At 42.4% G+C, this 22,544-nt stretch overlaps 2 protein-coding genes across 3 annotated transcripts in view; one reads left to right on the forward strand and one right to left on the reverse strand.

The window, feature by feature from the left end:
* LOC307216259 (prosaposin-like) overlaps positions 1–12,355 on the forward strand; it is a 40,132-nt gene extending 27,777 nt beyond the window's left edge. The window contains exons 6-14 of one of the 2 annotated variants that reach the window (XM_079976353.1): positions 1,342–1,488; positions 2,722–2,781; positions 4,407–4,520; positions 5,761–5,856; positions 7,380–7,563; positions 8,078–8,259; positions 8,804–8,884; positions 9,926–10,027; positions 10,751–12,355. In XM_079976353.1, the coding sequence (XP_079832479.1) occupies positions 1,342–1,488; positions 2,722–2,781; positions 4,407–4,520; positions 5,761–5,856; positions 7,380–7,563; positions 8,078–8,259; positions 8,804–8,884; positions 9,926–10,027; positions 10,751–10,786 (1,002 nt within the window). In that variant the 3' untranslated portion in view covers positions 10,787–12,355. The remainder of the gene's footprint in view (positions 1–1,341; positions 1,489–2,721; positions 2,782–4,406; positions 4,521–5,760; positions 5,857–7,379; positions 7,564–8,077; positions 8,260–8,803; positions 8,885–9,925; positions 10,028–10,750) is intronic. The other variant, XM_079976354.1, reaches the window with a different exon arrangement.
* An 80-nt stretch (positions 12,356–12,435) lies between these two features.
* Positions 12,436–22,544, reverse strand: part of CDH23 (cadherin related 23) — a 398,468-nt gene continuing 388,359 nt past the window's right edge. The window contains exons 66-68 of the mRNA XM_079976255.1: positions 16,910–17,032; positions 16,384–16,497; positions 12,436–13,841 (exon numbers count right to left, since the gene is read on the reverse strand). Coding sequence (XP_079832381.1) covers positions 13,515–13,841; positions 16,384–16,497; positions 16,910–17,032 — 564 coding nt within the window. The 3' untranslated portion in view covers positions 12,436–13,514. The remainder of the gene's footprint in view (positions 13,842–16,383; positions 16,498–16,909; positions 17,033–22,544) is intronic.

Consider the following 22,544-nt stretch of genomic DNA (forward strand, 5'->3'; position numbering starts at 1 on the left):
ATGGGTTAAACTGTAGCTGGCTCCTACTTACTTCATAGAGGATTTTGGCCTGGCCTATAGGTGAGACTCAGTTCCATCTTACAGGAAGACTAGGGAATTGACCACCAAGGAGTTCAAGGAGTTATCTTCCATGCCAGAAGCAGGGCATAAGTCAGGGATGTCACACTGCTTCTGGGATAGACAACCCTTTTGTGCAGACTTTAGAATGCACTCCAAGGAGTTTTGCAATCATGCACAGGATTTTGAGGCACGCTCAGAGGGCCATACTGGTTGTAGCATGAGTTGCATTAATGACTTTCATGTACATGGCATTCCCTGGGCTTTTAGATCTTAGTTTGAACAACAACTACCAGCTATTTGTGGCCTCTTTTAATGAGGTGAGATCTGTAAGAAAAACCTGGTTTTTTTTAATCTGTTCAGGTGTGTTTGGGGATTAGGGTTGCCATATTTCAAAAAGTGAAAATCTGGATGTAAGAGTTGAGCTTTTCTGGGCCAAAGTTGTTGAGTTTTTCAGCTATTTTAAAGAAGAAAATGACACTGCCAACATGGGTTGCCATATATCTGGATTTTCCTGGACATTTGTGATTTCTGCCCAGACACTGCTTCCAACTGCAGTATTCTGGCTATGTCTGGGAAATTCCAGATGTATGGCAACCCTATTGGTTGTGTTTGTTATAATTGATTTTAATGTTTATACTGTTTTTGTGGGTCACTTTTGTGAGGAAAATAATAGTAGTAGTAGTAGTAGTAATAATAATAATAATAATACATTGGTAAGCCAGAGCAGCCTCTGAAAGCTTACCCATGTGTTTGTTGGGGTGTGCTGGGGTGATTGGGGAAGCGGAGTGGAATTTTAACTTTTTCCCTCCCTGCCACAGTCTTAACAATCCTTCATTTTTTCCCCCTCCAACATTTTTTCTGAGTACATTTCCGAGCACAATTCAAAGTGTTGGTGCTGACCTTTAAAGCCCTAAACAGCCTCGGTTCAGTATACCTGAAGGAACATTTCCACCCTCATCGTTCTGCCTGGACACTGAGGTCTAGTGCTGAGGGCCTTCTGGAGGTTCCCTCGCTGCGAGAAGCCAAGTTACAGGGAACCAGGCTGAGGGCCTTCTCGGTAGTGGCACCTGCCCTGTGGAACACCCTCCCACCAGATGTCAAAGAGAACAACAACCACCAGACTTTTAGAAGACATCTGAAGGCAGCCGTGTTTAAGGAAGCTTTTAATGTTTAACAGACTATTGTATTTTGGTATTTTGTTGGAAGCCACCTAGAGTGGCTGGGGAATAAATAATAAATCATTATTAATAATAATTATTAATTATTATTATTATTCCCTAGCAGAAGGAAGAAAATCCTTGCAGAGACTGTCAACAAGTAATTGCTGAAATGAAGGAAGGTTTCAAGAGCAGCTCTTTCCTTGTCCAGTCCTTTGCTTCTTATGCTGAACAATACTGTGAACACCTGGGGTCTGACTTGGTAAATGAGGTAACTGGATTTTATTGCTTCACACTAATAATAAGGAGATATCCATTGTGCCAATAAAGACACATGGAATATGTTTGGCAACAACGAGGAGCTTCCCTACCTGGAGATTTTCACTGACAGCACCACAAAGGGAAGAGGACGTATTTTTGAACAGCAGTGCCAGTTTTGCTTAAATGGGTTTTTCTTTAGAGAAAAAAAATCAGTGGATAGGCTTCTGAAAAACAGACATTATATATATATATATATATATATATATATATATATATATATATATGTGTGTGTGTGTGTGTGTGTGTGTGTGTGTGTGTGTGTGTATTCAGGACCCGTGTCTGTCATCTGATAATGAAAGGATGGATCTACACAACTATATTTCTTATGTCTTGTTTCAGACGTTGTCCCTCAGCCTGTGGTCACACATTTAACTTTTCCAAGTACTGTAACAGATTAACTGGGGAAAGAAGTTACCTTCCTTGCATATATATATATCTGAAGTCGCAGAGGAGTAATTACATAATATTTTGGCTCTCCAATTCAGGTTAAATTAGAACGCCAATTGAAATCAAACCATCCTTATACACTTGGAGTGGCTAACTTGCTGCTGGACTAAACTCTCCACATCTTTGACCACTGAGACCATGCTGCCTAGGGGCTAATGAATGTCCGACAACACTTGGAGGGCTACAGGTTCCCCATTTCAGCTGTCAGTGGTTCACTTCGTTCCACCCAAACTGATTTAAAAGTGATGTGGAGTTTGTGAAAGAAGAGTTTACCCATCAGGGCTTAGAAATACCTGATATCTCCATTTAAATCAGGTTGCTGGTTCCTGTGTGAAGGCTGCATTGTATGCATAGGAACTGCAGCCCAATTTAAGTCTGACACGAGCCGCAAGTCGTTTCATATGAATAAGTTTTCCTTGGTGTGACCAGCAGTAGTTTGAAATAAGTCCTCAGTCACATGAACGAAAGAAGTCCAAGCAGAAAATGCCCTGCTGAGCTCTGTATCACTAAGTAAGGCGAGGTGCTTGGTCTTAGGCAACAACTGGTCCTGGCAGTACCTCTGTTGTACTGTATATCTTTGATCAAGTTTGAAAGGATTGCTCCTATGAGCATTTCGAAACAAAAAGGGGCGTGAGAATTTTGCATGGAGTTCAAGTTGGGTGTGGGTGAAATTAATGGATTGATCTTGTTAGTAATTATTGAAGCTGTTTCTCTCCCCGCCTCCTTCCCTCCACAGTGCAAGAAATATGCCTTTGAGTATTCACATGTTTTTGTCCGATTGCTGACACATCTATTGGTAAGTTGATTGAGACAGACATTTACACTCTAGCCTTTTCCAGGCAGAGAAGCATCATCACATCAGGGCCAATTTTACAACAGCAAAAGCATTGTAATACCTGAATTCAGGCTTGTAAGATATTCTAGACATGTGATTGATCATTTTTTGTATAAGGCATTACATACTGACATAGGAAAACAAGTATCAGGAGATCTGGGTAAAATTAACATGCATAGTGGGAACAAGGTTTGAAGTCCAGAGCCTAGTTTGTCAAATGCTGTCCAGGAGTGGGGAGATTAATATGACAGGATGCTCCCCCTTCTGGAGGCCAGATTTGTCCCAGAGGGTTCCAGTTGCTGACCTTTATCCCAAGGCAGCAGTGTGACTAGAAATTATCATTCAGGCAATGAAGCCATATCAAGAATGGCAAATACTTCATTTCACGTCTTAAGTTTGAGAGCAGCTCTGCTTTGACTTCTGGGAGTGGGAGACTTTGCCTTTGTGGAAGAATTGCACCTTCTAATTCATGATAGCATGAATAGGCCCATGAAAAGCACCTGTTACACTAAACAGAGTTGTTGGACAAGGAAAATTTACACAGCTAGTTCTGCAACATGATGCTATCAGGTGGGCGAGTTTGTGGATTAGCTAGTTCAGTCTGTAGGATTTACTCTCTGAATTCTTTTCTCATGATTTTAACTATTGGTTTTCTCCCCACTCCCCACTTCACAATTTGATTGATTTTTTGCTGATCACAGGAGGAGGTACGTGAGAATGTTTTTCATTTCTAGGTCAACTGTTGCTGATAATTTGTGGGTTGGACAATTGAAACCACCTTTGCCTGACAGAAAGGAACTTGGAGGTTGAGAGGGAGGTTGATCACAACGGCAGTTTTTATATATCCTGCTTTTAATGCCAACTGGAGAAGTGAAGCTTATAATAATTTTATTTTAAAAAATTATTATTTATAACCCACCCATCTGGCTGGGTTTACCCAGCCACTCTTAAGGCTGCATACACACCTTTTATTCTAGGATCAATAGAGTCCTTGCTTTTTCTACAGAATGCACTCCACATACATTCTAGAACTATTGTAGGGTTGCCATATTTCAAGAAGTAAAAATCCAGACACAAAAAGTTGTTGAGCTTTTTAAAAACCTGGACATTTTGACGATTTACCAAAATCCCCCCCAGATGCTAATTCCATCACTGAAATCCTGGACATGTCCGGGGAAATCCAGACGTATGGCAACCCTAAGCTATTCCATATTTTTTGCTCCTGAAAAGCACCTCTTGTGAAACTGGTTTCATTCTGAAAATAAAAGCTCATTGTAGATTTCCATTTGAAAACAGATCTAGCTGGTCCTGACAAGGGTGTATGTTTATCCACACTTGCCCAATGATGTTGTGGGTGGGTGCATACAAATATCACAATCACAGTTTCCTTCTCCATTCACCTGCGGCATGTGAAGGCATTGGTAACCTTAGCAAAGGGAGGGTTTTGTCCAGTATGATGTGGGAACCCCCCCCCCCCCCGTTCCCCTCAGACAACATCCACAACCCTCCCGTAGCTCCGTGTTAATTTATGGTAGGAAGAGAAAATGAGATTTGTTGTCCAATGGAACTTTTCCCTCCCCTTTCAGCAATCAAAGACTGTCTGTGGCGCCTTCTGTGACTCTGAAAAACCTGAGCCTTTTCATGCATTACTGCCAGCTAAACCCCTTGATGACTTGTCTACAGTATCGGAATCTGGAGAGGTAAGAGCAAAAGAGCCCCCTCCTGTTCTGCCAGGGGGCAGGCAGAGGCTGAGAGCATTGCAGAGTAGCTGCTGAATTTATTTGTGCCTAAAGTCAAATGCAATGAGGCTCTGGAGACTCCTGCGTGGCAAACATCAGAGGAATATCCAAGGGCAAAAAATGAGTTTCGATATGAATTTTTAGCAGTGTTAACCTGCACATCAACACTAGGGAGACACTGAATTTTGCCAAAAGCAACCTTCATGCAGAATTTTGAAACTCTCCCTGATGAAAAGCAGGAGAATTGCAATTGTTTTTAATAAGATTAGTGTACCTTTTCCAGGGTCTGCACATCCTTAGCAAAAGAGTTAATGGGTGGCCCCTGTCTGGGAGATTCTTTGCAGGGGCATTAAATCATAGAATTGGAAGAGACCACTAGGATCATCTAGTCCAACCTCCTGCAATGCACATTCTCATTTACTTCACTGTGACTCATCTGTCTTTGTGACAACCCCCCAAATTTAACTGGCACAATCCAACTTTTAAATTCTATTGATTTCAATAGGAAATATTTAAGCAAAGGCTCCCCAGCGAATTCAGGAAATTTTAGATGAATTGCGCGTATTATTTTTAAAGTGGCAGTTTGAAAAGTCATGCCCTTTCTGGGGATATATCTGCCCTTTCTGGGGATATTTCTGCATGTTTCCCACCTTTTTTGGTACAGTTTCCCCCCCCATTTGCTGCTGCTTTGGCACAATTTGTTTTCCTTCTGTTTACTGCACCTTTTTTTGTTCCCAAAGTAGTCACATGGAGAATCCTAGCCAACTAGGGATCACTATGTGAATGGGGTGACATCATGAAATTAGGTAGTCAATCATATGTGACATAATTTCAGTGTAAAAAGAATGCCGGTTGAAAATTTGGACAGTTTGTTCTACATGGCTGATCCCAGACAGATAAGAACATTCCATGAACTGGACAATGTCACTGCCTTATGTAGCCAGTCAGGTTTGGCTTCATGCTGATGTCACTGAAGGCAAATGAAGTCGATTCAGAATGAAGGCATTGCTTCCTTGAATAGGCAGGGGTTTTTTGCGCACTTTTCCAAAGTGATCACTGAAAAAGGGGGTTTGCTGCATTCCACAGAAAATGTTATTTTGGCTAAGCTTGAGTTAACAATGTTTTAGTATTCTACTGCTGCTTGTCCTTGAAAGTTGTGCTTGATTTTTTCTTCTTGTTGTTCTTTTCTTTAATCTGGCAGAAAACATCAAATGCCGAAAGCCCTGAGTTTGCGTGTGGTTTATGCAAGAAAATAGTAACCATTGCAGAGGGCATGATGGAGGAGAATGTCACAGAAGTAAGGCTGAGGAAATCTATTGTCATCTATCGGGTGATGGCGGAGGGTTCGGGAGGGGGCTCTCTTTGGAGGTTTTCCCCACTTTTGGAGGCCTGCACCACTGCTACTGCGAGGGAAGTTGGGATGTGAGAGCACTGCCTAGTATTGTAGAATCGTAGAGTTGGAAGAGACCCCAAAGATCATCTGGTTCAACCTCCTGCAATGCAGGAATCTAAACTCTTGGTTTCCTCATTATGAGAAGTTGAATGAAGGTCTCATTTCAAACTTATAGGATGCCTTTCATCAGCACTTGATATGGAAACATGGGTTTGGAAGGGACTAGTTGAAACATTAGAGGGCTGCATAGAAGGAGAGGAACAACTGAGGAAACTGCCTGTCTCAGTTTGTCTCTTATTACCAGAAAAGGGAGTTCATGCAGGTGCAGCTTTTCTTACGTCTGCATGAGAAACTGCACCTGTCAAAATGACCTCCTTCTACCCAACACTCAAAAGGACCCCATATCTCCTTTGCTGTGGTCACCTTGGTTCAGTTACTAAGATCTACAGTAACTTCTCCTCCTGCTTTTCATAGAGGTCATGGACTGGTTTGATGCAGAGGAATTTGGGGGGGACCAGCTGGGGAACCCCCAAGGGAAGAAGGCTCAGAGCCTGGGGATTGGTGGTGGGACAACAATGAGAGGTCAGAGGGAGCAAACGGGGGGGAGGGAGGTTTCAGAAGCTGAAGAGGTAACAAGGCTGAGTGAGCAGGAAGTACCGTATTTTTCGCTCTGAAAGACGCACCAGAGCATAAGACGCACCTAGTTTTGGGAGGGGGAAAACAAGAAAAAAAATATTATGAATTTCAGAAGCCAGAACAACAAGAGGGATCACTGCGCAGCGAAAGCAGCGAACCCTCTTGCTGTTCTGGCTTCTGGGATAGCTGCGCAGCCTGCATTCGCTCCATAAGACGCACACACATTTCCCCTTTTTAGGAGGGAAAAGTGAGTCTTATAGAGTAAAAAATACGGTATTTGTGGCAGAGACGTCCAGAATCGGAGGTAGAAGCTGAAGCAGGAGAGAGGCGTGAGGGAGGCCAAGAAGCAGAAGTATGTCAGGCTGGTGAAAAGGCATGGGGGTCTACGCCTCCTGGTGTGACAACCTCCCTTCCCATCTGGTATCCCAGAACCTGGAGAGGTATGAAGAGGGAAGAGAAGTTAGTTTCACAAAGGCGTCGTCTCAGATTGCTTGGGGGAAAACACTGGAGAGGAGAGGACTTAGGCAGCTGTGGGAAGGTAGGGACCTTCAGTCCTTGAAATTGCCTCATAGGGGCAAGGCCTACTGAATAAGAGTTGCTGTGCTCATTAGGCCTGGCACTCCTGTGCAGATCCTGTTTTTCTAAGAAAGAGTTAAGTTCACCTGCCCGTTGTGATTTACTGCTGGCTGGCTTGCTCCTGCCAGTAATTGACATCTCCTTCCTTGTTAGCACCGACTACAGAATAAGTTCCATCTTCCTCCTTAGCATACCTTTCTGCTTTTATGTTTCAGCAAGAAATAGTCCACCAGATGGTGAAAGTCTGCTATATACTGCCCCATGAAATCCTGGACCAATGCAAAGACTTAGTTGATTCCTATGGAAAGGCTATTCTCTACATGCTCCTGGATGCAACTAAACCTGAAGCTGTGTGCATGAGGATTAGACTTTGCCCCAGAGATATCTCTTTGAGCTTTGGTAGGTAATGGCATTTGCTTGCACTGTCATGTTATGTGGCCTGGGCGTGGGGTGGCGGTTAATTGCAATGACCTGCTCCTATATCAACTTGCCTGGTCTTACAAGATTTCTTGTCAGGCCTTCTAACATTCTGAGGTTAGACCAGAGATGTGGCTGCCTTGGTCATGTTACCCCAATTATGATTGAATGCTCTTCCCAAAGACAAGTGGCTGCCACCTACCTTCAGCCTTTAGGCACCAGACAAAAAACCATCTTGTTCTCCTGAGCATTCAATGGACGGTGCGTTTCCATCTGCCTTTGCTAGTTTCTGTTTTTATAGTTGGTTTCTCTTTTATCCTAATTTATATTGCTTCATTGCTTCTGTGTTTTTAATGGGTGGTTTTAACTTTTGTTAAGAGCTGCATTCAGGAGGCATTCAATGTACAAAGAGTAATAACAATTTGCAATAAAAAATATTATATATAAAAAAGTAAACTTTCCAGGTTGATAACTCCCAAACTTTGTTTCTCCTCAGAGAGGGAAGCTCTGGAAGAAGGATTGAAACCAACCAAACCCAGTGAAGGTGAAGTCTGCCATGTGTGTACACTCATCGTTACATATGTTGATCAAGAGCTGGAAAAGAATCAAACACAGGAACAGATTGGAAATATGCTTTCTAAGGGTTGCCAGTTGCTGCCAGAAGCTTTGGTGTATCCCGTAAGTACGCCAAATGGCTATTGTGAAAGGGAGATCAAAGTGTTCTAAAAGGAGAGAGGAGGTCAAGGAGCTGAAGATCTCTGCCTTGTCTTCCTGCCAAAAGTGGTGGGCATTTTATTGGTTTAGCTACATAGAAGCTTTATTCTGCAAGCCAGAAGAAATATTTTCTTCTTTAATTACTTCTAGTTTGAAATGCATCTGAAGCAAATGTTGTGTCCCCCCCTTTTTTTAGTGTTGCCACCAAATTTTGCTAATAGTAAAAAATTTGAAGCAGATACAGAAGTTACTTCTTGGGCAGAACTTCCAAATATTTTTTGACATAGTCATAACCAAAGAGAGATGCCTGTTTAGGGGTTTTGTAGAAATGAAGACGGCTTGGATAAGACTAATGAGATTCCTTAGGGAGCATTCCACCTGTCCCGAGACCCTGCAAATTCAGCTTAATTAAATCCAGAAAACAAAAGATTTAGACCCAGTTGCACTCTTGGGGGCTGTACCTAGGAGAAAGGCTGAGAGTCACTTAACTTGTTTTTTTTTATTACAGTGTGATCAACTCGTGGTGCAATATGAGCCAGCTGCCGTCCGCCTCCTGGTGCAGGTCATGGAGCCAACCTTTGTGTGTGCTGTAAGTCATGTTCTAAAGTAATTGTTCATTCTTGAGCGAGATCTCTGGCAAACAGCTTTGTCCGCAATCCAATGGATATATTTACCTGGGATATTTCTTCTGATACGCATATATGATTGCACTGTTGTTTCCTTTGCAAATAACAAAACCACAAAAATCCCATAAATATCCAGTAGTCTCACTATTCACAAGGAAACTGAACCTGTAAAACAGGGGTGGGTAACCTGTGGATGGACTCCAGCTCCCATCATCCCTGACCATTGGTCCTGATGATTGCTGGACGGGGCGACACATTGCATCCTTGCTGTGAAACAGGGGGCAGAAAAGCCCCTTCCCCCCTGTTGGGGGTAATTTGGTGGGTAGGACAACCCCCTGTGACGCTCTCTTTCTACCACCCACTTTTTCTCTCTCCCTTCTTGCACGGCAAGTTTCCAGGGGAGGGGCCGATCATCCTTGCCAGAAGTCAAATAGCTGGCAGATGGCCCTTTTGAAAATCAGTCTGAAGATTAGGGTTGGCTGTGTGTCCTACTTTACAGAAAGGGCAGCCCTCTTTTTGAAAAGGGTCCTCTATTTGAATGGCTGCCCAGTCCAAATATTTTTTTTTAAAAAAGAAAACCTAGGAAAGAAGGACCTTCAAGCTGCCCTCCTAGTTAGCACCTGGCTAGCAAGACTGAGCAGGCAACACAGGTCACAATGTCCCCCACCATGGTGAGACGTCTCATAGTTCTTTTTAAATTATAGTGGTTTCTTCTGAACGTCCACATAAATGAGCATGTGCGAACTTTACACATACCCATGTCCCCCTTTTTGGTACTGTGTACTTGGCTACCCTGCTGAGGGCCACAGGCAGCCCTAGAGCTACAGGTTGCCCATCCCTGCTGCAAAGCTACCCTGAGTCTTACCGCCTGCTTTGAAAAGTGGGGAGCAATGTGAAGTTGAAGAAGGCTTTGGGGAACTTAAAAAGGAGCATGGAGTAGTTAAGAAAGGAGGCTGATTCTGCATAGGTGTAATGGTCCATTTTTGTACTCTTCTGCCCCACAGAAAATAGGAGCCTGCCCCTCGTCCCACCTTGTGGGCATGGAAGTTTGTGTCCGGGGCCCTAGCTACTGGTGCAAGAACGCAGAGACTGCAGCTCAGTGCCAAGTAAGTAGGGGTGGTGGTGGCAAGAGGGGAATATCAAGCTTTCCAATACAGTGAGATGGAGTTGATAAAAAAAAGTAATTGAACACAGTTAAAAATGGGAGCACTCTTTGCAGCATACAATTCTGGGAATGTGACGCGATGACCGAAATAGGAGCAGGTGAAATGACTCTATGGAAGGCGATAGTCTTTGAAACGAAAATCCTCTGTGCTACAGAAGATCTAGGTGCATATTAGTGATGTGGAATATAGGATTGGGGGAGTATGTTTAAAATTTGTGTGCAGTTGTAATAAGTAGTAGACACACACTGTTACACAGCTCAGATAGGTCAGATTAAATTAACTCGTTCTGCTTCCAAGTGCTTACCTGTAGAGCTCTAAAAACATCTTACATGTGGATATACTGGCCCTTATCCACCTGTAGCTGTGTATCTAGCAATCTTGCAGTAGGGATCTGCATTCACTCCTTATCAATGGGACTGGATGAACACCATTATGCACATCCAGGTATGTAGCTGTATTGGCATTGTCTCTGTGTTCAGAATCTTATGGCATCTGAAGGGCTTCAGGTTCCTGATCCCTGGTGTGAGCTTAGTTGACAGCAAGATGAATAGGAAATCTTAGATACTCTGAAATTCCTGTTTTCCTATAGAAGCCCATTTTCTTATGAGTTGTGCTATGAATGGAGAATGGCCTTCCTTGAGTCTTCCTCTCTTTTCCCCATAGGCCACTGAATACTGCAAGCGCCATATATGGAACTAGAGGAAGCCTTGCCAGTGGAAGAATGTTGGCTGTGGTTTTACTGAATGCACCCTGGAATTTGGCCGGGTGGGAAATGGTGAAATGTCTAAACACTGGCAGAACCACACCTTCCTTTCACACTTCTGCAGTGTGGCTGTCCGTTGGGTGGCTATACTGCTGAAAAAGAAAAAAGCAGGGGGAATGTTTCCTTTGCTTGTGATACTCTGAATTACCATACATTTAGTTTTACTTTTAGATCCATGGTGGGGAAGTGACATGGGTAGGGAAGAAAAAGGCTGTGGTGGGATTTTATTTGAATAGCTGAGAATTTTGGTAAGACTCTTGTTTTAAAATGGGTAAATTGCGTTACGATCATTGCAAAACTGGCTGCTTAAGTTGGCATTTTCAGATTTCCAATACCTTCCTTGTCTAGCTAGCCTTTTAAGGTACAACTATACTATACATTTAAATTGTTTTAATATTTCATTGCTTTTCTTCAAGGGGTGCTGGGAACAGCCAATCAGACTGTTGGGCCACTTAGTCCACTGTCTACTCTGCCAGCAGCGCTGCTTCAAACAAATATATTTTCCCAGTCTTATTATTTGAGATTCTTTTTACCTGGAGATGCTTAGAATTTTCTTTAAGACAGGTCAACTGACACAATAATTTTAATTATATGGAGGGATTTCAGCTCTCTTAAATTTCTGGTGTAGACAGAAACAAAGTCTCGGGAAAAAAGGGGCTGCCCATTTGCTCATGTTAAGTACAGGCACTTACTGGGTACTTATACTTTTACCTGGTTTAAGTTCTTATACTTGGTTTAAGTTCATCCTTTCCTATTTGGGAGACACACATGTACCTAACCCTGTTCTTTCTGAAGGCAGCAGCTAGGGTCCTCAAAGGGATATATATCACAATCGGCATGAAAGGCTGATTAAATGGCTAAATAGGTACTGGACACAAAACAATTTGCATGATCAGTGGTTTGCTTATTCCCTTGCTGGATTGGTGTAGTTAGGTAGACTGAATTTTAGACTAATTAGCACATAAATCCATGGCTGTTACTTACCAATAGGTGGGTTGAGTGCTGACCTACGAACTAAGCAACAAGTAATTTTAATTGTGTTTTCTCTGTACTTCAGGAGTAGCAGCAAGTGATCAGGATAATATAGAATAGGCAGCATTAAGCAATAGCATCTTTGCTCTACACCTCAATATGACATTTATCAGAATGTGTTTAAATATCAGTTCCAAAGCCATTGACTCTTGTTGCAGCTTGCAATTAGAGCAACATCAGAGAGCACTAATGATGCTTGAAAGTCATGCAGTTGCCATATTTGTAAGCAAAAGATAAAATTTAACAGGTACAGTGATGCAGAGGTGAATTGTTGTTGTTTTCGCAAGGCACAATTCCCATGTCTACATAGCTGTTATAAGTAATGAAGCTCCTGTGTTCCATACTTACCTGTGTGTGAACCTGTTCAATATACATGCTGAGAAATTATCCAGTTATTCCAAAAGGACATTATAATGAGCATTTTACCAATGCTTCTGTAGTTAAGAAAAATTAAACAATTCTTACAAATTTGACACTGACTCTTGGTTTTTGTTAAGCAAACAAAGTGACCTGTTGTAAACCTGAATAATAAAAAGCAGAATAATGTTAAAGGTTAGCTTAATGGGCACAGTTTATTCAAACTGCAGACCTTTCACTGTGTGTGTATTGCATCGTATACACACTTCTGAATAAGAAACACTTAGCATTTCCCTTCTTGATAGTTTTATGGAGAGAGAATGTACATGCTGGTATATAGATGAGCACAATGACCACGCTGATTCCTCAGCCCCTACAGCAGTGTGTACTTAACCCAGACAAGCACCGAACCTTGTGCCCAAGCTGGGAGGGAAAGATCAAACACAGATTAACTAAATTCATGGATTATGTATTTCTGGTTCCTTTGACAGACCATTCCAAAAACGCTCAACACTTTACTGTTTGAAAACAAAAGAAGAAGAAAAGGAGTACACACAAAACACTCTACGTTCAGAACCTCAATTAATATCACTCTTGTTTCTTTTGATGCTGCAGTGTTTTGGTAGGCCAGCAAAATGAAGAAATGGCTTCAGTTTCTCCCCCAACCCCTGCTTTCTGGAAAGGTGAAAACACAGATAAATGCCAAACAGATTTATGGAGCTTCCTGAAGGTTATCACACAATTTGCTCTGTGCGAGTTGATGGTCATAGCATCTTAGCTGCAGCTGGTTAGCAGCCGTCTTCTCCCATCATCACAATCTCCACCCCTAGCCTGATGGTGGAAGAATGTAATTGGTGCAACCCAGGACCTGTTGGGAGAGCCTGGTCATCTCCACCGATGGGGCATCATGGCACACCGTGGTTATTGCAATTCTAGCCTTAAGTCTGTGCCTCAGGGCCTCCCCTTTGCTCTTTTTAACACTTTATATTTTAAAAATAAAATTTAAAAAGTTATGAGTTTAATGATGAGAGTGCCTGGTAGAAGTAAACAGTCCTGAGACCCTTCACCCTGGGGGTTAGGCTCCCCAAGGCTGCCCTAACAGCTGTCTTGGTCAGGTTTCTTCTGGAACAGGTGGTGGCCAGGCACAAGTGACCGAGGCCTCTGGATTTTCTTCTGCCCCTCTTGTCCCTTGGTCAGTGCTCTCCTCTGGCGGCGGCGGCTGTCTACGTGGGGCCAGGCTTCCTCGGAGTGCTACACCAGCGATGCCACTTCTAGTCATAACTCTGTGATTTCCAGTGGGCTCTCCATGATCACTTCCCTCATTTTGTGCATAGGGGTGGATTTGGCGGACTCGGTGCGGGCGTTCTTCTCACAGAATGCCCCACCGTCGGCAGTCAGTGTCTCCAAGGAGCGGCCCAGCACCTTCTGGTCATCCTCGGGAAGACTGTTGAGGTCAGAGGTTAGCAGAGTACCTGTGCTCCCGTGGACCACGTGGATTCCATCGGGTCCCTTGAGCTCAATGGGCTGCTTATGTCGGAAGCGGAGGCTCCCTTGGCTTGGACTCCTTTGCTCGTCGTCGTCGTCCAAGTCGTTCTGGATCAGCTGGAACAAAACCCAAGTTGAAATCAACACATTGTAGTGCTCCCCATTGCTTAGGCAGCGCTGTTTTCAGCTGCAGTTACATTCCCTTCCTGAGCTAATCTGGGAACAGGATAAAGGTCCCCTCTCAACCTAAAACCCTGATTATATCTAGAGTTCAATTACCCCACTCAAAATTCCTATGTTTGTAACACTCAAGCAGTTGGGTGACCTAGCTGATTCCAGTGGAAGTAACTGACATGCACCGAAATGCACATGGAACCTCATTCTCCATTGAAATGACTGGAGAAGCTGTTTCAGGCTAGGGAATTCTCTGCATATACTGGAGCTCTCACTCCTCAGAAGAGTCCACTGGTTTAGGGCTTTAAGTCTTCATTGCTGGGGAGTGCACGACTCTTGCCAAGCCCTTACTCTTTGCACTGGGGAAGGAACCAGATGTTGACTTGGGAAATTCATTTTCCTGTCTTGTTTGATGTATAGGTCTCTTTAGATCAGGCTTCCTCAAACTCAGCCCTCCAGATGTTTTGAGACTACAGTTCCCATCATCCCTGACCACTGGTTCTGCCAGTTAGGGATCATGGGAGTTGTAGGCCAAAAACATCTGGAGGGCTGAGTTTGAGGAAGCCTACTTTAGATGTTTCCTACAAAGAGCTTAATATTGGCCCTGAATAAAATGCATTCATTATATACAACTTGAGACATATTGCACAGTCGCGTTTTAAAATCCTAATAAGGCAAAGACGGCAGTTTCTGCACAGTGAGATGTCACAGAGTAGATTGAAAGGCTGAACTATCGTTCTGTCCCCAAAGGGAAGTGCCTTCAGGCTTGGGTGCTACTTAGATGGGAGCCAGCCTGAGACACCATACATCCCATAAAATCAACAAACCACAAAGAGCAGATATTTAATATTGTGCTTCTGTATAATGTTGTGCATTATGTGTTTCTGATTGTAATAAGGTGGGCAAGGAGCTTTGAGGAGGGTCTAACCAATGGGAGAGCAGGAAGAAAGAGGATGCTAAGAAGCCTGAGCTAGCTGGAGAGTATTAAGAACTCCAGGTTCAGGTAGAATAAAGCAAAGGCAGAAGGAAACCGGATTAGACAAAGATTGCAATCAAGCACAAAGCATTAACTGGTTCATCACTTCTGTACACTTGGCTCAACTTACTGGGCATGATAAAGCAAACAGAGAGATTACAGAAGAGAAACAAAGTGCTTCCTGAAAGTTCTTCACTCTCTGGCTACAATCCAGCAAAGTAAACTTTTCCCCAATGTGCTTAAACATGTAGTTTCTCTGTTTCACTATAGCCTTCATAAACTGATGTGCAAGGAATGTCCTGTTACTATCCCGCTCCCAATTCTTCCACAAAAATCCTTGCAGCTACAGTTCTTGATGTTTAAAGACCATGTCCTCCTATTTTTCATCTCTCTGTCTCATGCCTTCTTCCTTTAGAACTTTTTTATTGCACTGTCTTCATCCCTCATTGCTGTGAGTCTACAAGCTCCCCTACAAAGTTCTCATTTATTAGAGAATTGCAACTTTCTTTTTGTGAATAACTGACCTAGGGTTTTCTTCTCTTATTTATATATGCCCCTTTTGGAAGTTTGATTACTTCACAGTGGTTAGCAAAGGATTCTAATGCCTAAAGCAGAGGTTTTCAACCTTTTTGAGTCCACGGCTCCCTTGACCAACTACATTCTTTCTGTGGCACCCTGTGGGGTCAGGGGCCCAGTTATGTCACCCCTTGCCTGTGGAGACAGCAGTCTCTCACCCTTTTTTGAACACCCTCTCTTGTGGAGTGTTCCTTAAGCCTTCTCTCATCTCCCGAGACCTCTGGGCTGCAGCTGCTGCCATCCCTGTTCTCTGAGCTGACACCACCACCCCTTCGTACCAGAGAGAGGTGCCTCCCAGAGGCACCATTCGCCTATGGAACCTATAGCCACAGCCGCTGCAATAAACAGCTGTACAAGCCTTTGGGACACAAGAGGGCATCAGAGGAGAGAGGGAAGGAAAGAGGAACAGAGGCCACTGTTGCCGCACCCCTGACCTGATCATTCAAGGCACCCCAGGGTGCCATGGCACATTGGTTGGAAACCAGAGGCCTAAAGAATGAATTAGCATGGCAAATTAATGCAGTACTGCACTAAGAACATGAATAGACATGCCTAGCATGAGACTTTCAGTGCCCAGGAGGAGTTAGGACACAGAAAAAGTAGCTAATTCAGTGGGATGTGTGCAGGCAGAACAGGTCTGGGCACCCTGTGGCCCTGCAGAGTTGGCCTGCAACACATCCTTCTTGACCGTAAGCCATGCTGGTGGCTGCTGATGGGAGCAACACCTAGTGAGACACAGATTGTGCAGTCCTGTGGTGGAGAGGGGCTCCTTATGCCTGTTTCATTGAACTCCTGCACTCTTGTGCTACAGAGGGAAATAGCTATGAGAACCACACAATCAATACCGAAGGGTACAGTTCTGAAAAGCAAACACTACATCCCAAAGGGCACAACAAGCATTTTCAAGAACTCCCATGCACAAGCAGATTCTACCTCAGAGACTGAGGACTGGTCCCCATGACTGGTGGTGGCTTTATGCACCATCCGCTGAGCAAGCAGTCTCTTCAGTCGCATGTAATCATCCAAGACTACCTTTAAGAGAGAGCCCTGGAAGGAGGGAGGGAATGGGCAACAGGAGAAATTACACTCGGGCCCTTTGCCACGTTGTCCCGAAACTTATTCTGTGTAGGGAATCCCCATGAGAAGCAACTTCTAAATCCAGATATCCTCTCCATTAAAAATAATAATAATAATAATAATAATAATAATAATAATAATAATGGCCAAAACATTTATCCTTAAACCTTCTAATAAATCCTCTTGAATCACACCTTGTATAATAATCCTCATTAAAAAGGGATTCTTGCCACATAGTGCATTCTGTGTGACTACCCAAAACAACTGCATTCCAAGACTGGATTGCAGACTAAACATGGTGCTGAGAGTTCTGTCCTCTGGCCAAGCAGTGCCACAAACTTGAACTTTTTACTGAACTAAGACCGAGGATAATAAAACTTACCTTGATGGGCCCTTCTCGCATGATCTGGCCTAGCTTGGCAATGTTGTCGTATTCCTGAATGGCTGCTCTCAGATAGCGATCTTCTTCGGGTTTGGCAGCCGAAGGCTCTCGGCCAAATGTTCCCTAAAAAGAAGAGGTTTTTAAAATAGCTTCTCTCTCTCTCTGTCTTTCCAGACCTGAAGGAAAATCCATCTGGAAATCTTTTCCAGGAACACTGCTTACTTCCCTAATGCCCTTTGCTAACATTTGTCTACAACATGCCCACCTCCCGTTGCAAAATCTAATTACCAAGCAGGGCATGCGCCATGTTGAACAAAATCTCATTAACAATGAACAACAAATACATGCTACATGACTGACTCTAATTTTCCATGAGGTGCATCATTGCAACTAATCTTAGATTACGAAGCTCTAAAGTTAATGTAGCAGCTACATTGCTGTTGATATGCCATTGCTGCGGCCTCTTCCTACTGGGCAACAAAGGTGCAACTGGATTACTAGGCCTGGACGAGAAAGGAGTTAAGAATAGATAAATGAGACTTCCGGTCGGCGCCAGCGCTTAATGGCGGTCCGAGCCTCGAGCTCCGAGGCAGGACTGCTCCGTTAGTTCGGGTCTTACCCGCTACGGCAAGCGGGGGACCCCTAAAATCACAGGCGCGGAGCCTGTGAACAAAGGAGATTCGGTGGGCACCTTTTGCGCCCCCCGGTACTGTGAAGGAGCCTTTTTAAAGGCTTCGGAGCGGCATCGGGGTAAGCGCGGTGCTGAGAGTCGTCACCCAGCTAGCGGAGTGAAGCCGCGTCGCCATGAGCGGAGAGCGCCGATTCCTTCCTGCAATTGGAATTTGACTACAGCACCCGTGAGTAAGACTGAAAAAGTAACGGGACATTAAAAAAGAAATTTGGCTGAAAACGGGAAAGGCAAAAATTAAGGAAGTCTGCCTCCCCGGAACTGCAGAAGAGATAAAGCAACGAAAATCAAGCTGCACTTAAAGGGAATCTTTCTAATTTTTTAAGCTGTCAAACTGACATCGGACTTAAAACCTCCCCCCAGATTGGCAGGAGAAGGGGGGAAGGGATTGGAACGTTGTTAACCTGCTGGAAAATTAATGGAAAATTAAGATCTTCCATTGCCAAATCCCCCGGGGTCGGGCTGCCCAAATAAGACACCGGGACGTGGACTGTCAAACTTTGAGAAGTGGGGGTTTGTTTGCAACAAAGTTACCGGACCTTAGACGTACCCTGTTGCATTTTGGCCACATAGAAAATAGAGACATTACAACTTGGATATTGGAAACTTCTGGCTACTGTTATACTTCCTTGCCTCTTTGTTTTTTTTTTCTATCTTTGCCATTTGGATACAATTGAATGCTCCCTCTAGAGGGTTCTATGTGAAACTGTTGCACTTGGAAAAGTAACAGTGGGATTTTCCACTTGGGAATCAACTCTGTGAAAACGACCTTGAGGATATGAGTGCCCCTACAGAAGAGATAGTAACAAGGCAGAAAGCAAAACAATCTCAGAAGAAAAGGGGCTCTATATCAGGAACTGCAGCTGTGCAGGAAAAAACACCAGCTTCTATGGATCCTATGACTCAGGCACTACTTAAAATAAATCAATCCCTGGAAGCATTGACAAAGCTATCGACAGAGAATTCTAAAAAATTAACAGAGTTGACAACAAGGTTGGATGTGAATACAGCTAGTGTTAAATCTAACACAGATTCTATAAATAGATTAATTCAGGAAAATTCAGAAACACGAAAGATTGCAGAAAGTGCAAAAACAACGGCTGAAGAGACAAGGGAAAAGTTTGGGCCTATTATTAAAAAAGTGAATGAGCATGATGCAGCCCTCTCCTTACTGGAACTTCAACGTAAAGAGAAGAACTTAAAATTTAGATTGGTGCCTGAAGGGGAAGGGGACAACCTTGTGAAATTTCTTACAGAGAACATCATAACTTTTTGGCAGGAGGAATGGGAGGAAGACGAGGAACTTGAGATAATATCAGCCTTTCGACTGGGTAGAAAGCAGGATAAAAAACCAAGGGACTGTCTAATTACACTGAGATCAAAAGAAGAAAGAGATAGAATATTGAATCTGCATTATCAAAAGGCATTGGTGATCCAAAATTGTCAGATACAGATTTTTAAGGACATTCCTAAATACATTTTAGAGGTGAGAACATATTACAAAAGCCTAGCAGACCTGCTGAAGAAAAACACTATACCATTCAGATGGGAGTTTCCACAAGGATTGTCCTTTAACTTCAAAGGAAGGAAGATTAAAATAAAAACAATTCAGGACAAAGAACAATTTTTGGAGAGGTACCTGGAGGATCTGCAGAAAGGAACTGTGGAGGAGAGGGAACCACCTGATATAGCAAATTTGTCATTTGGACTTTCACTACCACCATCGGAGGAAGAGCAGAAGCTTGGAGCAGTTGGAGGAACAGCTACCTAAATACAAAATGTCTCTGCAACTCCTTAGTTGGAACTGTAACGGTTTGAACCTTCCTCGGAAAAGAAGACAGGTTTTTCACATTTTGAAGAAAGAACAATTAGACATAATATGTTTGCAAGAAACCCATATTGCCAGGATACATAGGAAATTACTGATAAATAAGAGACTTGGTCAAGAATTTATTTCATCAGACAAAGTAAAGAAAAGAGGTGTGGTGATCTATGCAAAGGAAAAGTGGGCTCCAAAATTGATATTTAAAGATGATCAAGGAAGATACCTGGCAATTGAAATACAAATTCAAGGAGAAAAGATATTAATTGTGGGAATTTATGCCCCAAATGAAGGGAAGGCCGAATTCTTTAGGAAGTTGCATGAGACATTAGTTGACTTTTTAGATTATAAAATCCTAATGATGGGAGACATGAATGGAGTTGTCTCAACAAACATGGACAAAGCACAGAGACAAGTGATTTCAAAAGAAGGGAGACTACCAAAGATCTTTTTCGAAATGACTGAAACAATGGATTTGATTGATATTTGGAGAATAAAGAACCCTCTAGAGAGAGAGGGAACTTTCTTCTCTGAAGCAAAAATGACATGGACAAGAATAGACCAAATCTGGATTTCTAGCAGTCTGGCGTCAAGAACAAAAAAAGTAGAAATATGCCCAAAAACGTGCTCCGACCATAATGCGGTGAAGATGGAGATGAAACTAACAACAACTGGATCCTTTAGATGGAGAATGAATGACACCCTATTTAAGGATGAAGAGATCCACAAGAAGGCCCTTAAAACATTAAAAGATTACTTTGAGATCAACAGGAAAACAGATGTGGAAAAAAGAATAATTTGGGACGCAAGCAAAGCCGTGATGCGAGGTTTCCTGATTCAACAAAACTCTATTAAGAGGAAGCAACAAAATGAGAAGAAGGAAAAAATTATAGAAAAAATAAAAGAAGGAGAGAAGAAGTTGAGGTCTAAACCAAAATCCCATGAGATCTTGAGAGAAATAAAGTTCCATCAGATGCAGTACATGGAGCTTATGAACCAACAAATAGAATGGAAGATAAGGCAAATGAGACAAAGAACTTTTGAATCAGCGGATAAATGTGGGAAACTTCTGTCATGGCAATTGAAAAAAAGGCAGAAAATGAATATTGTAACAAGTTTAGAAATGGATGGAAAAATTATCCATAAACCCAATGAGATCAACAATTGTTTTCAAAGCTTCTTTAAGAAATTGTATGCACAAGGGTCAATTAACGAGCAAGAAATAGAAGAATTCATCAGAAAATACGGTTTACCAAAAATCTCAGAACAAAGTAAAAGGATCTTAAATGAGGAAATAACAGAACAAGAAATAGAGGGTGCCATTCAAAATATGAAATTGGGAAAATCACCAGGACCAGATGGCCTGACGGCCAAATACTACAAAATGTTGAAAGAATGGTTGACACAACCATTGAAGGAAGTTTGCAATGAAATCTTGAAGGGGAAAAAGGCACCTGAATCGTGGAAAGAGGCTTTCATTTCACTTATACCGAAAACAGAGACTGAGAAGAACCAGGTTAAAAACTACCGCCCTATATCCTTACTCAATGTGGATTACAAAATTTTTGCAGACATTTTGGCAAAAAGATTGAAAAGAGTTTTAGCAGAAGAGATTCATAAGGACCAAACAGGCTTTCTCCCAGGTAGACATATGTCAGACAATGTGAGAAACATTATAGATATTTTGGAGCTGTTGGACGTTGACATTAATAGGAAAGCAGTTTTGATTTTTGTGGATGCAGAGAAAGCCTTTGACAATATTTGTTGGACTTTTATGAAAAAGAATCTCCAAGGGATGGGGGTAGGCCAAGGTTTTGAAAACGGTATAGGTGCAATATATTCTCAACAAAAGGCCAAATTAATTGTAAATAATGTGGTAACAGAAGAAATACCTATAGAAAAAGGTACACGACAGGGTTGCCCAATATCCCCTTTGCTTTTTATATCAGTCCTGGAGGTATTGTTAAACATGATCAGAAAGGACCAGTTGGTTAAAGGAGTTCAGGTCGGAGTTAGACATTATAAATTAAGAGCATTCGCAGATGATCTAGTATTGACTTTGCAACAGCCAGACACCAGTACCAAAAGAGTATTAGAATTAATTGATATATTTGGTCGAGTAGCAGGTTTTAAATTGAATAGACAAAAAACGAAAGTGTTGCAAAAAAATTTAACAATGGAAGAAAGAGAGAGTTTTCAGAATGAAACAGGCTTGGAAATAACAAAAAGGGTAAAATACCTGGGGGTAAACTTAACATCCAAGAACGTGAACTTATTTAAGGACAATTATGAAAAATGTTGGTCAGAAGTTAAAAAGGATTTGGAAATATGGTCAAGGTTGAAACTTTCCTTGTTAGGCCGAATCGCTACCATTAAGATGAATGTATTGCCTAGAATGTTGTTTTTATTCCAGACGCTGCAGATAGTGGACAAGATGGAATGTTTCAAGAAGTGGCAGAAAGATATATCAAAATTTGTCTGGCAGGGCAAAAAGCCCAGAATTAAATTTAAGATTTTAACTGATGCAAAGGATAGAGGGGGGTTTGCCCTGCCGGACTTAAGACTTTATTATGAATCAGCAGCTTTCTGCTGGTTGAAACACTGGCTACTTCTTGAGAACACCGACATTTTGGATCTGGAAGGGTATGACAATAGTTTTGGTTGGCATGCATACTTATGGTACGACAAGGTAAAGGTGTATAAAAGTTTTAAAAACCATATTGTAAGGAAAGCATTGTATAACGTTTGGATTAGATACAAAGATTTGCTGGAAAGTAAAACCCCTAGGTGGGTGTCACCAATGGAAGCTAGGGAAGTAAAAAAGCTTAATATGGATTCTAAATGGCCAAAATATCATGAGATTTTAGAATATGATGGCGAAAGGGTGAAACTTCAGAGTTATGAGAAACTAAAGCCTAAGGTTCGAGATTGGTTGCATTACCATCAGATAAATGAGACGTTTAAACAGGACAGGAAAATAGGATTTCAGAAAGAGAAGTCAAAATTAGAAACAGAATTGTTGGAATCCAATACTAAGAACTTATCAAAAATGTATAACTTGCTGCTAAAATGGAATACACAGGATGAAACGGTGAAATCAGCTATGATTAAATGGGCACAAGATA

The sequence above is a fragment of the Podarcis cretensis genome (genome assembly GCF_951804945.1).
Source record: "Podarcis cretensis genome assembly, chromosome: 5".
Classification (NCBI taxonomy): Eukaryota; Metazoa; Chordata; class Lepidosauria; order Squamata; family Lacertidae; genus Podarcis; species Podarcis cretensis.